Raw genomic sequence first — 21,010 nt, forward strand, 5'->3', positions numbered from 1 at the left:
CCTTGTTCCTTCGATTAACCTCCTGACTGGGCCTGAAAAATTTGCTATATTAAATTGAACTTTGTCAAATTTACAATCAGTCAAAACTTAATTGTGGCTAAATATGTACGTTGTGTAGGACGCTAGTCTTCAGGTGTTATCGCGTCTAGGTGTAATATTTCGCTAAGACCCAGGAGCAGTGACGTAGCGTTTTTGTTTTAGCCGTGGGCGAACTCGTATCTATAAGGCCCTTTTCTTTCATGTGTCCGCCGCAATGGGCCGCTTTGCCTACGCCTTGCTACGCTACTGCTACTGCAGAACTTAACAGTCACACGATTTTTTGTTCTCTATGTGAGAAGGGTTTATTTGCTCCTACTGCTCTGTATCATTTTATGAAATAATCAATGAAACAAGATACTATAAACGTAAGTTTTATTATTAAAAATACACAATATGTATTCTTTTGGCCTTAACATTACATTAGTGTAAACAATAGGTACTTAATATAATATTCTACTAACGAGACAAGGCGATACAACAGTTTATTACGGGCACATTATATACAACTATTAATAAAATATTTTGTAAATAATCAGGAGTAAAAATAGTAACATAATTCATTATCATTTTAAGATTTCATGGAATGTTGACCCTTAAAAGCTACAATGTCATTCGTAAACTAATAAAATGTATATAAACGACCTTAAATTATATTATTTATTTACATCTGGTTACAAGCGATGATATAATTCCCTCCAATAAAATTCAGTCATGTTTGGACGTTTTTAAATATATAATATACATTTTGAAGTCCCTCAACTTTGAAAAGAATTATCACAGAATAATTTGAGGCGATCTTCAAATTTAATTCGAACTGGGTAATTTTGAAACTTACCATCGATTTACAATACTGAATTCACAGCTAAATCAATTTCTACCAAAATATATTTTAGTTAAAAAATTATTGGTGAAACCTCACACGTTACGAATCGGGAGAAAATGTTAATAATTATTTGTATAATTAATTACTCGAAAAAGTTATCGTAATGTAAGGCACTTTTGGAATGACATTGAGCGTATATATCCGCGTATAATCTAAAATATATCACCAAAATTTATACCTAACATTTTTTTATAAACAATGCAATGTTTTGACACATTACCGGTTTTTGAGATTCTTTTTTACAAAATATATTACTGATATAAGAATTATATTAAATAGGATTTAATAGAAATGTATATTGTTGCCGATTACAATGAAAGAAGTTAGATTTATACCAATAACATGGCAATACAGAACTATAAAATTTCGTACAATTTGCAAACATCGTTTAAATCCACGCAACGCTTATAAAATAAAATTAATGTTTTTTGTAACCTTGCATTAATTACATATAGTTTGTGTGGATGAAAGCAATATTTTAATTAACTATAATTTCATCTATTTTATTTATTTCTTAACGGTAAAACTCAATTCTTCTTCAATGGGTCGAAGTTATCTATTGAAAAATCATCGTTTCCAAAGGTGATCCCTCTGCTGAATCCATCCTGGGAACAAAAGAAAATCAATGAGAAACATTAACGAATAGGTACCTAATCCAACATTTTCTTATATTATATTGGGCGCTTTTATGCTTCAACGAGGCAGACAATAACACGATTTATCGTCACACTAAAACAGAGGACCTAAATGTGGTTGTAACCATAGTAAAGTATAAAAGCACCCAGTGTCTTACACAATAAAACACATATACTTATACTTAATCAGTTAAGTAGTAGAACTAAGTTTACTACTACTAATAGAAGACAATAATTTCTCGTAAGTACAAAGGTCTGCGCATAGCAGTGGGGCATTTTTGTGATGATAGTATTATCACTATTTGAATCCCAAGTGCAAGATTCTTGTTAAAATATTTGATGTTAATTGAATACAAAGATATAAACAAAAAAGTTACAGCTACAACTCACCATTCGCAGAGCTGTAGAAAACAAATTAAAATACTAAATATTCTTTCATAAAACGACCTCATCATTTTATTTCTAACTCTAATATTCCTAAAATAGGTTTCTGTTTTGTTGTCTGTACGTGTTTTGTGATCGTCGCGAATGTCTTTTATATATTTCTAAATATTAAAAAGACAACTATCTTCTAAAGCGTAAACTAGAACAGAAAAATAAAAAACCTACCTTCATCTCCGAAATAGTTTTATCTAAGAACCCGTTGAAACTGCTATCAAGCTCCACCGTCTGCTTCTCACTGAGATTGCCGAAGCCATTGAAAGCGGTCCCATAGCCGTTGCCAAAGATATTGTTCTTCTGCTCGATAGGGTCGTACCCGCTCAGACCGTTTGTGAACGAAGTGTTGTTAAAAACCGATGTTTGGAGGTTAAAATCGGAAATATCGTAGTTGGGTTGGTTGGTTTTTGTGGTGGCGAAGGGTGAGGTTAGTTGAGGGGTGTATTGGTTGGAGACGGCGAAGGGGGTGGAGCCGAAGAGGTCACTACCGTTTTGTACGGGGGGTTGGGGGGTTTGAGGGTGCTGCGGGGAGGGTTGTTGGGGCGTGTTCTGGCGTTTCGACGCTTTTGGTGGAGGCGCCACTGAAACCAACGAAATAAAATAATAAGTTTAAACTTTTAAATAATAATCAACACCATAATACAAATATATTATTACACTACAAAAGACTAAATTTAATAAAGAAGTTAATATTTGGAATAAACTTTATCAAATGAATTGTAAATTACCAAAGATCATACCGAACACGGAACTCTTATAAGTTATAATTATAACAGCGGCGACAGCGCCCGCCTGGCGGCGGCTATGAGACTATTAGTATGAAAACCTATGAAAGTCACATAAATGCCATGATGAGCTAATTTTTTAAATTCATTCTTCACGCATGTCGCACATAGCTAACGTTCACAATATTGCGTTAAATGCATGTTTGTATACTTACGCAGCGGTGGTGTGGTCGTGACGCTTTGGTCGGGCGGCGTAGAGTAGCGTGGGGCGGTTTCCGCCTCGAACGCGCGTGGGTCAAAATCTGTAACAAAACAAATATGTCATGGTGTTATGGTTTCCAGAACTGCTTAGGATGCACAAGTAACTTATCTTAAGCATTTAACAAAGCGAATCATCTGAATACTTAATATACTTGTTAAAGGTACGTTTCAGCAGTTTTCCTTCGTACATTCTTTAGCTTTTAGCCTGTTTATTTCGATTTGTTATATTATCTCTTTACGTTTACGCAAACTTATTCAATTGTGTAGTAAGTGCAGTAAATACTGAATGGAAAATAAGGTGCTTACAGTATCCTCCTAAATCCCAGAGTCATTTTTGAAGTTTAGAATTTCGAAGCTTCTATTCCATAATAGGTCAAAACTCGATTTTATTTTGTCATTTTAAAAGAACATTGAGACTTTTTAGGGTATTATTACTTACCACTGTCCGAGTCAGAGTTGAGCAGTAGGCCTTCCAATTTGGTGCCTACGACTGGGTTCTTGCCCGACAGATCGCCCAGGAGCTTTCTGAAATGTGATGCAAAAATAGGGTATTATAGATTTATTCATTATTTTGTTTAAATATTAATAGAATACAACGTTATTAAGTGATTTTTTTACGAATGCAATGTGTTGCCTAGTAGCCGACCACTGCTCACAATAATTATCAACATTTATTAATGAATTCAAGGAATTTTCTAAAAGTTGATTATTACATAATCATAAATTATAAAATCCATTCTAATGGGAACAGAACGCTATACCATCTAAGATAACATCTAAGAGCAATTCCTAGCTGAGCAACTTTTCAAATCTCGAATTTTTGAAGCTATGTTTCTGTCGCGCTGCGGTGGGCGGGAGCCGGAGCTATCTAAGTGTGAGTGCGCGCACACAGACGCGAGACTCGTGCGCTCGCTCATTGCGCGCCGTTCCGTCGACATCGCCCGCGAGCCAGACGGAATTTATTCTGCGCTGCCCGACGCAAGTTGTTTTTGTTGTTACCACGTAATATTGTTTTTCATTTTTATATTATACTGTATCTATTACACCCTAATACCAAACACCCTATCACCTGTACTAAATGTATTTTACACCTATGATGACGAAATAATAAATGATTGATTGATTGATATTAATTACCATATAGGTAAAAACTGCAAAAAAGAATGATGTCTCAGCTTCGGTTGTCGTCGTACAGTCAAGTGCATATGTATCGAAAGAATCGTCTCATAAATATGGTACTAACGCTCTTATTACACTGGAATAAGATGCTATGGGACATATTTTTGAGTAAGATGTGTACACCCATATTTTTACACTTGACTGTACCTATCCGTATCAGTAAGTTGGGAGTGATCATGGTGTGTTGTGAAAATTTGTATGTAGGTATAAAATAAATATACTTATGGTTAAACTACAATCTATTTAACTTGTAGTACGATGGGGCTAAACTTGGGCCGCCTTATTGAAGAACGTATCGCAATGACAATCTGGGTAAAGTATGTTGGGGTAATGCCGGACAATTTTGGGACCAATTGAGAGAACTCGTGAAAAAATGTTTTTTCGAGATCTCAACACGTGACAGATTCTTGAAGTACGTAGCGAATCGTTAAATAATAACCGTAGATTCGGCCTGAATTTTGGTAATCTTCAATATAGAACGGTTTTAGTTTTGTACCTGTGTAAAGATGAGACATACTTTTTTTAGGGTAACGAGTGTTTTGCCATCAAGGGAGAACATTGGATGGTGAAAAAAAGTTGCTTCTAATGGAAAGAGAATAAGGTATCATAAAGAAATAGGTCCGGTGTCTACCCTTTTGTATCCGATCTTAACCCGGATACAAAAATTGGTAAAATTGTGGCTCTCAAACTTTGATACCTATGTCATAAGGCAATTTGATAAGTAGACAATGTGCTAAGAAACCTCTTATTGTAAGGTTTACCCGAAGTAATAAAAAAAACCACTAAAATAATAGATACGTTGCGTAGTTTTGACAATTTAAGATTTCATGAACTGTACAGGTTTAGGGAAAGTGTAAATGTATTGTTTATTGAATGGAATGTACTGGAAGATATTAAGTACTTAAGTAGGAGGGACAAAAATCAAAATAAAAAATAATCGTGCCCAGTCATTTTTAATGAAGGTCGCCAAAAAAATAAGAATCAAACTTAGAAATCAAAAAGACTAAGTAGTTCTTTAAAAAAGGTCAAGGTCACTGAGAGCCCATCTTGAAGTATGGAAATAATTAAAATTGCGATTTTGTTGGTTTAATTTGCAATTATGTATATATATTTATATATATACATAATTGCAAAATTAAACCAACAAAATACATAAAGAGTAAAGTAAATATATAGGAAAAGAGAGCCTCTTGAAGCATTTTAAGGAAACTAATTTCGAAGCCCTATCTCTATTTTGTATCCGAAACTAGCAATGTATGTATGCGTGCACATCTCTAAATGCATCCGTATGTGTAGGTACTTTATTGCGAAAAATTGCTCATTTGCTATCTAATTTACTCGATTTTGTTATAAATTTCAACATGTATCATCATCCCTATACAATATAAATACTCTTTATTGCACACCTCAATAAAAGAAAACAATACAAAAGAAAACATACACATAAGCACAGGTAAACAACATGCGGCCTTATCGCTAAAAGGCAACCTTTGGGTTGCGGAAATTAAAAAAATTACATTGTCAGTAACCGTCGCGCTGGTAGTGGTACTGGATAAAAATAATGGTCCGAAAGTGTGATCAAGAAAACAATAAATGTGATAATTAAGGTCAGTAGGTAAATTGAAGAAAATTTAAAGTTTGATAATCACTGCTGTTTTTTAAATAGGTAAAGATCTGATTGTTTCTGGTCCGATCTTTACCTGGAAGGGTCAAGATCGTATATCGGTCTACAGCAGTGCTAGGTCTGTTAACACAATTACAAAAACAAACACAGTTTCATCACAATACGCAAAATAAATTACAGAGCGAAGATCGGATAGAAGGAAGAATTCGCGAAATTTACCTTGCTCTCTGTGATTGCACATAGCACAAGCCCGACTCCCTGAGCGACGCGGGGACACTGACAGACGAGGCGCAATGAAATGGCGTCTTACACAATGTTGCCAACATTAAAAAATAAAGCCAAATTAGGGGGAGATGAATGTCCTACGTTCTTCACCCGCATCCGGTATTTACCCAACATACCTTAATCGTTGAACCGCCGCATTTCAAAATGGCCCTTATTTTGATATCGGCTAGCCGTAATGTAATACGGCGGATTATACAATACGACTGCGATACTTATATATAAATCCCCTCGTCAATGTAATTTCATTAAATTTGCTATCTAGTGGCAAACATCAAAGTAGTTATCTTTTACTTGTGACGCACAAGTGTGAGCAATGTAAAATACTATATTTCAAAAAAAAATTGCCTACTACGTAATAAAAGAAAATGTGATTATTAAATTATAATACGAAAGGTGGTCAAATCGCAAAATGCTGTCGTTTTATTTAAAATAATGAAATAATTAGACCAGTTCCGAAAGTACCGAGAAATCCCGGTTCTTTAAAACAGTACCGGTTCTGCAATCCTAATAAGGATGTTATGCCCATCACTATTCCTTCTGTGTACGTATATTTAGAAACTGTCTCCGCCTCCAATTCGTGCGATAAGGACAACTGCAGCTCGGACCGAAATTCACTCGCAAAAAACTCAAAAATCGAGGTTTCGCTCTCGACTGTTTCCTCCTCCAAAACGCAACTAATCATTATGAAATTTTGGAAATTGCAAGAGGAAGAAATAATCTGTGCCGCTATGTTTTGATTTTTTGGATATTTTTTGTCATATTTGTATACTGAGCCTTTTTTTACAGCCAATTCAATTGAGCCGTTTTTGCGATTTTCGAGGCGCTGTATCTTTCTTCAAAATAAAATAATCCAAAAAAAGCAAAACATAGCGGCACAGATATTGATGATATTGATCTTATTTGAAAAAATCACTGCTCTAGGTTAAAAATCCAGGGAGGAATCAGTCGAGAGCGTTTGTATGGAAAAATCGCAACTAGGAATTCCTCCTAACTTTGGCCGTACGATAAGTAAATTAATAAGATACCATTCATTTTACTTTTTTCAGGATAAGGGGCTTAAAAAAATCTAGTCTGAGAAGTTTTCACGACTTTTCACGAGTCACCTTATGATACAAGGAGCAACGACACTAGTGTTGCATAAACACCGGTAATTTACCGGTAACTCACCCAGTATCATTAAGCTAATTTTACAGTGTAACTCACGTACTCTTAGTCACTCTTGCGACATGTTTCAGAGAGCCTAGGTGTCCATTTTCAAGCATAGCCACGCGCCGCGTACTGTCGATGTCGCTCGCCGTAATGATGTTAGTATAACTCAAGACAGTTTAAATTCGATTTACTTACCCAGTGCTGAAGTTCGTCTTCCCATTGTGTTGTGGCGGCGGCGTCGACAACAGAAGGTTGTTGTCGTTGGTGGAGTTGAATGTATCTGTGGATGAGTTGTGCGACAGCGCGTCTTGGCCTGGAAATAATAGCGAAAAGAAGATTTTAATGATTGAGGAACACTATTCGGCGCAATATTATCTATCACAATTTGGCACTTGAAGCAAAAGTTTCAAATTTGTACAATAAATGTATTCTAACTTATCCGGGGCGAGACCAAGATGATAAAAGCCAATCTAAAAGTGAAAACGTATTATATATATCACTTGTCTGGGCACTCTGGTCTTTCGGCCGAGACTACCTTTGCTCTACTTTAAAACTAGCAATTCGTTTTTGAGCCAAATTAACCGCTATACTACAGTACATTTTGCACGGGTATGTTGTTCGTCTGCGTGTTGAAAACAACGACCTTAAATATAAAGTTTTTTTTTTAATACTAACCGTTGCTATTTCCCTCAGGAGTTTTAGTACCATTCATAGCGCTGAACCCATTGGCCAGCGTAAGAGATGCGATCTGCTTATCCAAGTCGGCTGGTGCCTTGAACTCTGCGATGTCTGACAGATTGTTGCGCGCCAGGTACGCTGATAGGTCGTCCTTGTAAGTGATCTTCGATAGCTCCTGAAAATGCGATTTGAGAGGTTAAAGTTAATAAAGGCAGAAATAAAAGAGAAAATGTTGCATATTTTTTTATGAAAAACAAATTCAAGATTTGTCATTTACAAAATACACTTAGCCGCAAAATTTCATGGCCACTTTATGAAGCTTGCTGTACAATTACATTCCTACTATAATATTATAAATGCGAAACTAACTCAGTCCGTCTGTTACATCTTCACGTTTAAACAGCTGTACCAATTTTGATTGTTCATATATATTTTTTTAATGGAATACAATAAAATAACTGCACGTAAAATGTATAGAAAAAAAGGAAGTTTTGTAGAATAGTTAAAAAAATATTTTCTTATGTTTTTGACCCTGTTTCTGAGAACTTTTTGATTCATTCTCGTATATCCATTTAATAATTTTTTATTTAGTCTGAAATAAAGGTGTTTTATTTTTGTATTTATTTAATAGAACACAGTCATATATCAAAAGTGCATAACATGCACATAAATCTAACTACTAAAAATATATAGTATATTTTTGATTTCTATTTAAGGTTATTCTTACTTGTAAACGATTTTTGTACGTGTTCATCTGTAACTCCAACTTCTTGTTCTGTAGCGACAGCTTCTGCATTTCGATGTATTTGCCGTTGTCATTCATGAATCGCCTAGAAAAAAAACGGCCATTTCTAAATAAACTGCTTAAAAACCGGTATTTACATCTATAGGTACATCACTACAAAGACGTCAATGATGTTGGTGATGTACGTATTCTTTAGGGCCTCTACATGTGCGTGCGATATATCGGCCCAACAGAGTGAGATGGAGCGATAGCTGCCGATATATTTCGCTGATAGTACGTGTACGTACGTGTAAAATTTCTACCGCTTGGCGCGTTAATTGTTAAATGTCTTTTATATTTTCAACGTGTTAAAACTGTGATTTTATTTTTTTCAATCATGGCGCCTTTTATATTAAAACAGATAGGAATTAGTTAATTAATTAATTTATTTATTTTACAGGATGTGTGGTTTACGTCTTATTGGTGTCCATTATACTGTTTACTATATACATACCTATACGCCAAATCGACCGCCTGTCCAATAGTAAGCGTAATCTCCGACGCCAACTTCGTCGAAATAAACACGAAGCACTCATGCTTCTCGACGTGCCCGTTCGCTTCGCCGCCGTGCTTCGCGATGAACGAGAAGTACTTCTTCGCTCCTTTGTCGTCCGCGCAGTAGGATATTCGGTGTAACGGGAACTGGTACATTATGTTGTTTGAGCGTGGCTCCTGTAATAAGGAAAATATTTCTCTTTAAATTTTGTTTTATTTACGTAAGCGGTGAACGGTTAAAGAGCCACGCGACGGTGAGATTTTTACGCCAATTAATCCAGTCTAGTTAGAATTTTATATAAGTAAATTATAAGTTTGGGAATAATATTTTTTTTTGTAAATGAAATGTTTATTGGGACATAAAATGACAAGATACAGTACAATTTAAAATTAAATAAGTAAACTAGCTAATCAACAAAACTAAACTACATGTATTTTAAAACTTAATATAAACTTATAAATAAAAAATGCTCCCCAGGTCGTTATCATGAGGTATGGTGCCCATAAGACTGGCAGCGTTACCTCTTTGGATGGCCAGACTTAGTCTCTGGCCGAAGTAGCTGCCAGCCCTCTCATTATTTTATTAAATAGGTATTTTTGATTTGTGTTTTTTTTAAGTACTGAGTCACACTACTATATATAAAAATTGGAAATTTCCAATTTTAGTAGCCTAGAAGGCAGACCTTTAGGAAGGTAGGGCGTTAGCCAATCGGCCTCCGCAATGAGGGGCTTCGACACTTTTTCCTTAGAATGTGACATACAAGGTGCCCGTGAGCATTACGAGAGATTTTAACGGTGCATTCCTGGTAATATTTAGAAACTAAAATGTCATATAAAATCTTCTGGATTAGGCCTAGTTTCAGAGATAAATAAATGTTTTTCGAAATCATTCTTTCGCCATAAGTCGGTACAAAACACATTGGTATTGCCACTTTGAGGTCTAGTCTGGACATACCTATTGATTGACATCGAAAAATTAAAAAAATGTATTCGAGAGGCTACCCCCAAATAAAAGAAAACTTTTTAGTTAACTTTAGGTTATGTGTTTATCAATAAAAATTACGTTTTATGTACAGGAGTGTTAAAAAAAAAGGAAAAAAAAAAACAAACAAAATTTTTTTTTGTCGAATTTCAAAAAAGTCATGTAGGTACTTAACATTTTTCGCTTTTGTTGCCATCAGGAATGCTCCGTTAAAATCTCTCGCAATGCTCACGGGCACCTTGTATATTTAATTGTATTATTTATATAAATTATGTGCAACAACATTCCTAGAGTAAATAAGCTTCGGTCTGTCTAAAATACAAGACAACAGCTACCTACAACAATAGTTATTTCTTTTACAAGGGGGCAATGTTGTTGTTTAACCGCTCCTGCTGATATTGATACCCGAGCAAGCGAAATATTCCAAAATTGAACCACGAGTGGTCGAAAAGTGGAATATTCAGCGTTGCGAGGGTTTCAAGGTATGAGGGTTAAACAAATTTTGTCTCCGAGTTCAAACACAAACATTTTCACCACACCAACGTGAGGCAAATACCTACTAACTATGAAATACCAACAAAAATCAAACCGAATCAAATCCAAATGAACGTAATAAAAAATTATCATTCAAAATCATCATTTAAAAGTCAATTCTACCACCCAAACTTCATAAAACATATGGCAGAAACTATATCTCAACGGTGGAACCGTTCTCTAAGCACCATACTGGGCTGGCTGAGATGCAGGATCAGTATCGCCGTTATACGTGCCACCAGCATGTGTATCCGAGGCACACGCCATCGGTTTAAGTCCACTGCCAGGTGGCTTGGGTTCGACGACGGTGCCGCTGGGCTGGCTGAGATGCAGGATCAGTATCGCCGTTATACGTGCCACCAGCATGTGTATCCGAGGCACACGCCACCGGTTTAAGTCCACTGCCAAGTGGCTTGGGTTCGACGACGGTGCCGCCCTTCCACACATCGATTGAAACCCCTTTTCTACCCTACCTATGTATTATCTAACCCTTTGCTTATGTATTACTTATGATTGTTATATATGATTTATAATTGTTAAATACATACATGTGCACTTGTATGTGCGTGAAGTAGTGGAAATGGATTCTACCACCCAACATAAGGAAGCAACCCAAAATTTGCATTTGATTACTTTGCCTTACATGTGGATAAAATGCAACTTTCTCATTAGTTTTTGAACAATCAAGAGGACCTTTACCAGTTGGTGTGGTGAAAACAAATCTTGTCAGTAGAAAACGGAGCGAAATTCATATGCCTCAGCCATAAGTACTCTGTTTCTATCGGTTTTCTACTCGGGCGGCCATGCTCAGCTAATCATAAATCATGGTTCACGGCAATAGCGACGTCCGGTTCACTTTCCAATGGCAAGGCCACTCTTTATTGTCTAGACTCTGAGCGGATTAAATTGACCCTGACAACGAAACTAATCCCCGTTTCAGACTACACTATCTATTAGGCTTTATTACTCGTGTATTGCCTACTACCCTCCCTGTACTATTTACCCTAACTGCATTTGCATCGCCCGACCGAATATGGCCCTAATAGAAATAGTTTACTTTGTCCAAGATAATTAAGAAGACCAAGAGTCCTCACTCCATACAACGGTTTTGTTACAAAAATACTATTATTTTCGCAGTCTACATCTAGCGTCAAGTAGCGGAACTGTTAGTACTGCTACTCGACAATAGATGTTGCGGCAAACAAAAAGTAAAAGTTTAATGCTCAACGATTTTCCGCTAATATTGTGACTATGTAGAGAAATCTATTTTTACAAACTTTTATTTATTATATTAACCTGACCGTTGTCTGTTTGTAATCAAATCTTGCAGGTTAAATTTGATCCACTTCCGGGTTTCCGATTGAGCTGAAAATTTTCGTACATATGTAAGTCGGGTGACAATGCAATATATGGTACCATCGAGCTGATCTGATGATGGAGACAAGAGGTGGACATAGGAACTCTGTGATAAACCTAGTGTTTGGGGTTTTTAGAATTTGCTCGATGAGTATTAGTTGCCTGTGGAAAGAAAAGTACAGTCAGCGATAAAAGCTTGTACCAAAAATGAAATTTTTGCCAAAAACTTATTTACTCCTACGCTTACTCTGGTTATAACATTAGCTGAAAATCTAGACTTTTTGTTTGCCGCGAGCCGCGACATCTATGGTCGAGTAGCAGTACTGAGAGCTTACTTGACGCTAGATGTAGACTACGAAAATAATAGTATTTTTGATAACAAAACCGTTGTATGGAGTGAGCACTCTTGGTCTTCTTAATTCTCTTTGACTTTCTATAGCCTGTGGTACATCACTCGATTGTTCAGAGCGCTTACTGACTAGCAAGAGAAATCATTGAGGTTAGTATAATCTCTCTTTGCTCTTCACGTGACCACGTATCATACAAAGACGAGAACTTAAGCACTACGAGTATGACCTGTATTTCAACGTGCGACAATTTGCTTTAACCTTTTGACCGCCACAGACGTCATATGACGCGCGCGGCTACAGCCCAATATCAACCTTCATGCGTACCGACAAGGTTCACGATTACGCGCCGCGTGCGATAGGCGTGGCGTTCAAAAGGTAGTTGAATAAGTTATTTACACTGCCAGATAAACAGCAATAGATATTCTACGAAGTTCGGACGTAACGGTCTCATTAAACTAACTGCCACTTGACTGACATAACTTGCATAATAAGAACATGTCAATAGAATCCCAATGAGACCAATAAGCAGATGTCATATGGGGACAAATAACGTAAGTCCCAAATTTACGGAAGATCAAGAAAATTGTTATTTTGACCATGAAATATTGCGTTTATGTATATAGTTGTCATACAATTCAATAAAATGTAAGGAATCGAATGGTACAGTCAGCTGCAAAAATATGTATCGAGAGAATCGTCTCATAAATATATGGTACTACGCTCTTATTACTCTGGAATAAGATGCTATGGGACATATTTTTTTCGCATCTGTATTAAAAAAACGTCGATCGATACACGTACGGAGATGTCATTCTTCACTCGTCCTGAGTCTTGCCAGATATGTCGGCACTCGTGAGGTAATGACATATTTTCCGCACTAGCATCGAAATGTACTATTTCCTACTCCTCTCACATCTCATTAACATGAATATAAGAACATACATAAACGGTTTTAAGAAAAGTCTATATTGTCTATTCCTGATAACAGCACTTGTGCTTTAAAATCGCTATAACGTTACTGCGATTAATGGCTTCCAACCTAACAAAATCAAAACTAATACAGTTTCAAAGTGCATTGCTGCCAACTTACAAAATATTCATTTGGTTGCATAGTAGAAACAATTGCTTTATAAGTCAGAAACACGCATGTGACACCCGTAATATAGCAACATCCATAGACTACGAAGATCGCTTAGCGTTGCTTGTTAGTTTCCATATGCTACTGTGGCTAAAAACGAGACGAAAAATGTCAAAAAAATTTATTTAGCAAAGAGCAAGTACCCCCGGTACTCATGAGTTACGAGGAGGTGTCGCTGACCGGCCGGACCGGGGCGGGCCGGGCGCGTAACAAGGTAGACTCGCGTATCTTAGCTATATTTTTGCTTTGTTTACCTAAATTAAGATTTATTTTTGTTGACTCGTAGGAAAAGTATTGTATGCAACGTTGTAAAAGTGGATCAAAAAATGCTCACATTGTAACTCACGCCACTCGCCTTTTTTGACCCTTCTTATAAACCTGTTACATAAAATACTATTTTTCTATCCATTTTTTTTTTTGTTATAATATTCAACATACTGTGTCCAGTAGGTACCCAATTCTCCTCTCTTCCTGTCTAGGTGTGTGTCTTTACCACATTTCCTAGTCTATCTATAGAGCGGTGGAAAGCACCAAATTAGCCAGCTCTAGATAATTCGTGTCATCGAGCTAATGGCTTCCTGTAATCATGTCGCTGACGTACAGTTACTGTCGGCACGTTGCCTAAAGACAGAGTATAAATATTGTTTTTCTACTCGTTGACTGTAATGGTTGAATTAAGATTTAGTATATACTGAACTATAATTGCGTACTTTTCATGGGCACCTATACTTTACTCAACTACTTATCTTTTCGTTACGCTGTAGTCAACTATTAAAAAAAAAATTACCAATCACGTGCGCTCCCATAGAAAATACTAAACGGGGGACGAGCGAGCGGGGGACTTCGCGCGTTTATGTCTTTTTGTCTACTGAGATACTAAGTAAGTATTTACAAATTTTATTTAATTATTTAGGTTTTACAGTAAAAAAGTATTATTTTATATGACTCGTAGAAAAATATTGTATACAATAGTGACATAATCAAGCTTTTCAATCTCGTACCTAACTTAGGATTTGTTAGAAAAGTCTTGTAATGAACTTTGACCACGATTAGGTTTCAAGGTCTGATGATGAAGCCGGAAGATGGCATTGCATGATGGAATATCGAGTCATAAGCATGTTTTTCTAGTGTTTTTTTAACTATTAATTTATTTATTTTACATATAGTGAGGCCCTCTGGTGGCGCAAGATATAACGAATATTTTTAGTTCGAGACACGTTCGAGATATACGAACTTATTTGAGGCGCGAGGCCCTTTGGCCCGCGAGGCCGTAGGCGGTGCCCCACGTCGCCTACGCCTAAAGCCGCCTCTGAAAATAGGTAGGTATCTTTGATCCCTAATAATCAGATCGAGCGTGAAACCTTAACTAGCAGTTTCCATAAAATCTCACGCTCGCATTCCTATGAATAAACAACGGTTACTCAATGCTATTGGATAATAGTTTTATTATTTACCTCACGCAAACGCGGACGAATATGGCGGCTATTTTCACTTTTCGCGAGCAGTTACGCAACTTTAACTATGATAATATGTCAGTTCAGTCTTGTAAGTATCATGGTGGATATAGCATAAGTTGTGCTACATCCCGTATTGTATTTTACGAGCTATAAAATACCTGTATCCCTTGATAAAATACTCAAGATGATAATACTCAAGAGCCCGCAGCAAGCTCAGCTGAATTTCACCTTCCCATACAAACTGAGTTACGTTCTCCTTTTAAAACTACGAGTTGGATTGTAATGAAACTTTGCACATAAGTACAATGACATGAGATATATCAAAGAGAATTTGAAATAGCGATGGATTATCAAAGAAAATTTTGTAGCTACAGTAAATTTACTGCCATCTTTCGACACATTATTAAAACTTTTAGAACGCTATTTAACTTGGATCCTTATTCTTTCAATGATACGTGTTAAATTTGTTAAATATCAAAAGTGGCGCCATCTTACCGGCCCAACCTAAAGGTTATGGCGCCATCGCTCGAACCGATGCCGCTATACTTTTAGCCATTGATCTATTAGATAGCGCCACTTTTCGATATTTAACAAATTAAACACATATCAGTGAAAGGATAAGGATCAACGTCAAATGGCGTTCTAAAAGTTTGAATCATGTATCGAAAGATGACAGTAAATTTACTGAGGCTTCAAAGTTTTCTTTGACAATCCACCTCTATTTCAAATTCTCTTTGGGTAATGAGTTTAATATAGCTCCACGAAATAGAGCCAAAACAAGTTTTTACGAAAAACTTAAATTCAATGTATTTTACAAGCTTTTATTTACTTTCACCTGACCGTTGTCTGTTTGTAATCAAATCTTGAAAGTTAAATTTGATCCACTTCCCGGTTTCCGATTGAGCTGAAAATTTGCATACATATGTAAGTCGGGTGACAGTGCAATATTATGGTACCATCCAGCTGATCTGATGATGGAAACAAGAGGTGGACATAGGAACTTTGTCCTAAAACAACGCAACCTAATTGTGTTTGGGGTTTTTAGAATTTGCTCGATGAGTATTAGTTGCCTGTGGAAAGAAAAGTACAGTCAGGGATAAAAGCTTGTACCAAAAACGAAATTTTTGCCAAAATCTTTTTTTAACTACGGTATCTGAAGCTACATAAACAAATTACAGGCATACCTTACCAAATATATCTTATCTTATTGTAATTACAAAGTTTCATACTCGTATTATCATGTTATTAGAAGTTTGATTTGACAAATCTGCGCGTCATCATGAATGACACGAACTATAGGGACCGTGCGCGTTGGAGGATCTGCCATCTTGTGGCCTGAATCGGAACCATAAACATGCACATTTACACGTCACGTGTTTTCTTGTGCATAGTAGGTTCTGCCATCTTGTGGGCTACATCGGAACAATAAACATCACATTTACGCCTCGCGCCAAAAATCTGACGGCTCCTGTGCTGCCTCCTACAGTTCATGCACGCTCCCTATACAGACACACTGTCTCGTTTGATTCGTCAATGACAGTAGTATTTATAAGTTTAAATACCTGTATGGCAACTCCGTCGACGGAGATGGTGATCTCCACCTTCCTGCACTTGGCGGCATCCTTGGTCTCCGACTTCTTGAGCTGCTGCGTGAACTGGAGTTTCTTGATGGCCTCCTTCACCACCTCGATGCCTTTGGGCTGGTCGACTGTAGTGCAGCCGAGGAACTGGAATGGGAAAGGGAGGTTTTAGTTTGAATTGAAATTTTCTGCAGGGACTTTTATTTATATATATCATATAGAACTAGCTTCTAGGCGGGGTAGTCCTCGGCGGACTTTCTCTGATCAAATCGGGGAAATCCTGAAGAAAGGCCAGGTCAAGAGCACCCTAAACTGGCGACCGTGTATGAGGAATGTTATGAAAGTGAAGGAAGCGAAAGAGGTATGTAAGGATAGTAGCAAGTGGAAATCCGTGGTCTCTGCCTACCCCTCCAGGAAATAGGCGTGATTATATGTATGTATGTATACCAATATCTACCCGTGACTTCGTCTGCTTGGAATGATTTAAGCAACAAATTACACAGTAATACGGTGAGGAGAGACGTGGGAGAGACACTAATGCACTGTGAAATGCATACAATTTTATCATTATCGTAAAACGTTAACATGAAGTTGTGTTATACATTAAAGTGTATAAAATTGTATAATCTTGGAGTCTTTGTAGTTTTTCAATTCTCATAGCTAGAATAATTACTTTTGTTTTATTTTTCATTTGGTTTGTTTTGGCTAAGGTTAAGAATTTTAACATATTAAGTAAAAAATGTAAGCAAGTTGTGTTTGCCTATAATTGGATGAATACTCCGGTATGATTTTTGCGGTTATTATTTAAGTCCATTTGTGTTTGTATTACACCTGTTGACACACCTTAATAAAATAAATAAATAAATACAATAATAATAATTTGAAAACGTGTATAAACTCGTTGTTAAAGATTTCTGAAGTTCTCTCAGAACGTTATGCCATCAACATGCATTTTATAATTAAGTCCATCATGCACGCGATTCACACGACCCGGAGTGGCAATTTAAATTTTAAAAATCTGATTTTGATGCGATGTTTTTCGCGCGCTCTATGCATATTGGATTAACTAAGGACAATTTTCCAGCTCCTTTTTGCCAATTATGATTAGTTTTATTATCGGAACTAATAAGCGTCTCTGTAAAAACTGCCATACGAATAAATAAATAAATTGGCACTAAACATGCCGTTAGGATTTGAATAAAAGATTACGAAGCGCATTTCTGGAACACCACACAGAGTGATTTTGAAATTAACGCATTTCTTTAAGGAGTTGAAAATTTAACTTAAACTTTCTTGATAGAGTTAATAAAAATAAAAATCCCCTATTGCAGTGCAAAATTAGACCAAAAAAACTGTCGTTCTTGATAAAAAAACAGTGTTTAAGAGGGATGAATAGCTTTGCGAATCTAGCGAAAAAACGGTACTTTTTCTATGAAATTCCATTTCGGGAGAAAACGTTTCCCACCAACAAAATCTTAACAAATCACTTTGATTATGATGTCGATCGTTTCAGCATAATATATTCTAGGTTTATAGGTTTCGCTTTAAAAAAATTGTATTACTGATTTTGAAAAAAGGAATACTTATAAACCTAGTTTTTCATTCTGTCAATAATATACTAAAATATCATGGAGAATGGAAAATATTTAGAAGTGGAAAAACGTTTTCTCTTTTGTATGTATGATGATCAAGTAGTATTCTCCCCTCTTACGTGTTGCTTTAATATATCGTACCTATATCAAAACAAAATCAAATGTATAAAGTATGAAAACCGCCCCAGGGGCCTTGTGTTTATATGTTAATGAGTCAATTGTACAAATAATTACCGTTTCGTGTTACCCATTGTCTTATAATCTACGGTTTGACGCTGGGTTCCGCGGTTCTGAAATTTTGTTCCTTCCGTTGCAAAACAAGACATAAGATCAGTCAAGGCTGCTGATGCGGAAATTTTCCAAAAAGTTCGAAAATGTCTCGGAAATTACACGAAAATTTTACCGGGAACAAAGAAAACTATCATTTTGGAAACAACATACATAATGGATATATACAAAGGTATTACTATAACTAGCTTAAATCTAAAATACGCCCTTGAAGCATTGTACCAAGCATGCTGGCGGCATTTCCTCGTTGTATCGCAATGCTGATACGTTGTGCGAGGAAGCCGCCTCTTCAGTCACCAGTTACGTCTACCAGACGCTTCGCGATTTCTGCAAAAACTTGTGCGCGCTAGGACCCCATGGACCTATGTAGTTTCAACGCCAAATGATACAAAACGGCACTCTTTACCGAGGCTTCAGAATTTTGGCGCTTTAGAAATGGACAATTTCGGTTCCCATAAAAATATGAAAATTATTCGAAATTTTACCATGTGGAAATTTTGCAATTTTAGGAAGTTTCCGACTGCATATTACTATTTAGGGAAGTTAACAGCCTCCTAGCCTTATCTGTAGTGACTATGTCTACGAAGGTAGAGGACCTGGATTCGAATTCCGGTAAGGGCGTTTACTTGTGTGTTTATCACAACCTCCGCCACGGGGGTTTGCTCGATCCTAAAAATCGGCACAGATTTTTTTACGATGGCGTGCGTGTAAATAGAATTATTATTTGTCCGATTACGTCCATTCGAGCATGCCTAGAATTAATAGAATGTCACAAATTTTGTTTAAACATCGGTATTTTCCGGACTTTTCATTCATATTTTTTTCGCTTGTATCTGGTAACCCTGTAAGTGCGGCCAGGTTGAACGCCCTACGACCTTAGCTATAAATACAGAATCTATAATTAATTAACTGTTTATCAAAGCTCCAGTTACGAGGGGCGGACACGTATCAAGTTAAATTCTATTTATTGTGCCTTATCAGATGTTTGCGTGATATATGAGAACTGCATTGTCATTGGTTTTGGATCCAGTGGAGCGAGGTCGTAGAGTCAAGTAGGCATAGGCTAACAGTGAGTTAAAACAGAAGTTGAAACAACGTCAATTGGGCGATATGTTGAATCGTCTTGAGGCGAGCCAGCCAGTGGCGGGGCAAGACCAAAATTGTATGTCGGCAAGGTACATTTAACGAGGCCCTCTGGTGGCGCAAGAAATAACGAAAATTTTTTCGTTGTGTCCGAGATATACTTATTCGAGATGCGAGGCCGTAGGCAGTGGCCCACGTCGCTCACGCCTAACGCCACTTCTGAAACCAACATATTGCGGAACCAGGGGACCGTGCGACGCTAAATGTCGTTTTTTTCAGCTCGATAACAGTTATAGATGTCTCAAAATTGACGATATTTTAATCTATCTCTAGTTTTAACTCACCTCGGTCTCCCCTACAGGGTCATGATAGAATGTTGTCGATTCCAGGACGCGTATAACCTTTAACGCGTATCCAATATCCTAGCGACTGTTCTTATTCCGGGGTTCTTATGACGGGCAACATCCTGATAACCTGACACAAACCTTGACTAAATACATCACACGTTCTTTGCAAAAGAGTCACATGTACCGTCAAGTGGGATAACTGAGGACAGGAGGGATAACACTAACAAAGGCAATATTGCCCAATTATATGAACGTTGCTGACAGCAGTGTACTTTTTAAAATCTTAGAATCAGGATTTACTAGTCTTAGATTAGTTCAAACTTCAAAGTCAAGAAACATTGTGTAATGTTACCCCATACATCCCACTCGACGGTATCTATCTTGCGAGTTTTTTCTACCCATGACGGTGAACATCCTGATACATCCTGACACATACCTTGACTAAATATGCGACATGTCCTTTCACGAGTGCGTCGGGGGCGTGTATCCAATTTCGTCCGTTGGGCGCGCCGTTGCTCTTGCCCTTTCCCTGCCAGAAGAGCAGGGTCGACATTCTGAAACAATCGAGAACATTTTATTAGTAGAGTGTTGCCTACAAATAAATATCTAAAAGTTGTTTCTATTAATAGAGTTAGGCCTATTTAATTAGCTCGTCATCGACTTGGCAAGCGATAGTGTGCTGCCACAAACATCCAATTAATATAAGAATATGAACCTAATTTTTAAGAATATCTATAATACCCTGGTTGCATTGCAATAAATGATTATTATCATAATATTTATAGAGACACTTCCGCAGAGACAGACACTGCCGACTTTTGATGCTGCAAGATTTGGCCGCGTAGCCAACGTGCAAATCGCTTACGCTTCGTAGCGATCAAAATGCAACGGTCACTGTCGCACAGATATGGAAGAGAGACATAAAGCGTTTCGTTGTCGTAGCAATAGCGATTGTCACCATGGCTAGGCCGGCTGTGCAGAGTTCGCTTAACCTTTTCAATGCCCTATCAGACACAAAAGCTGTCACTTGTCGCCATGTCACCGACGTGTCAAAACTGAAATTGAACTTTATGCATAGATATGCACGTAGCTCTATGTTGCTCTTTGATCTGTGATGGATTAATCCGT

The 21,010-nt window shown here is 37.0% G+C and overlaps 1 protein-coding gene across 2 annotated transcripts in view; it reads right to left on the reverse strand.

The window, feature by feature from the left end:
* Window positions 1-397: 397 nt before the first annotated feature.
* LOC133532152 (PTB domain-containing adapter protein ced-6) overlaps window positions 398-21,010 on the reverse strand; it is a 113,661-nt gene continuing 93,048 nt past the window's right edge. For both annotated transcript variants that reach the window (XM_061870686.1, XM_061870685.1), the window contains exons 2-11: window positions 20,319-20,436; window positions 16,555-16,719; window positions 9,135-9,352; window positions 8,624-8,726; window positions 7,894-8,071; window positions 7,414-7,531; window positions 3,421-3,506; window positions 2,936-3,022; window positions 2,167-2,576; window positions 398-1,527 (exon numbers count right to left, since the gene is read on the reverse strand). In XM_061870686.1, coding sequence (XP_061726670.1) covers window positions 1,450-1,527; window positions 2,167-2,576; window positions 2,936-3,022; window positions 3,421-3,506; window positions 7,414-7,531; window positions 7,894-8,071; window positions 8,624-8,726; window positions 9,135-9,352; window positions 16,555-16,719; window positions 20,319-20,435 — 1,560 coding nt within the window. In that variant the 5' untranslated portion in view covers window position 20,436 and the 3' untranslated portion in view covers window positions 398-1,449. The remainder of the gene's footprint in view (window positions 1,528-2,166; window positions 2,577-2,935; window positions 3,023-3,420; window positions 3,507-7,413; window positions 7,532-7,893; window positions 8,072-8,623; window positions 8,727-9,134; window positions 9,353-16,554; window positions 16,720-20,318; window positions 20,437-21,010) is intronic.

Source organism: Cydia pomonella, chromosome 26 (genome assembly GCF_033807575.1).
Source record: "Cydia pomonella isolate Wapato2018A chromosome 26, ilCydPomo1, whole genome shotgun sequence".
NCBI lineage: Eukaryota > Metazoa > Arthropoda > Insecta > Lepidoptera > Tortricidae > Cydia > Cydia pomonella.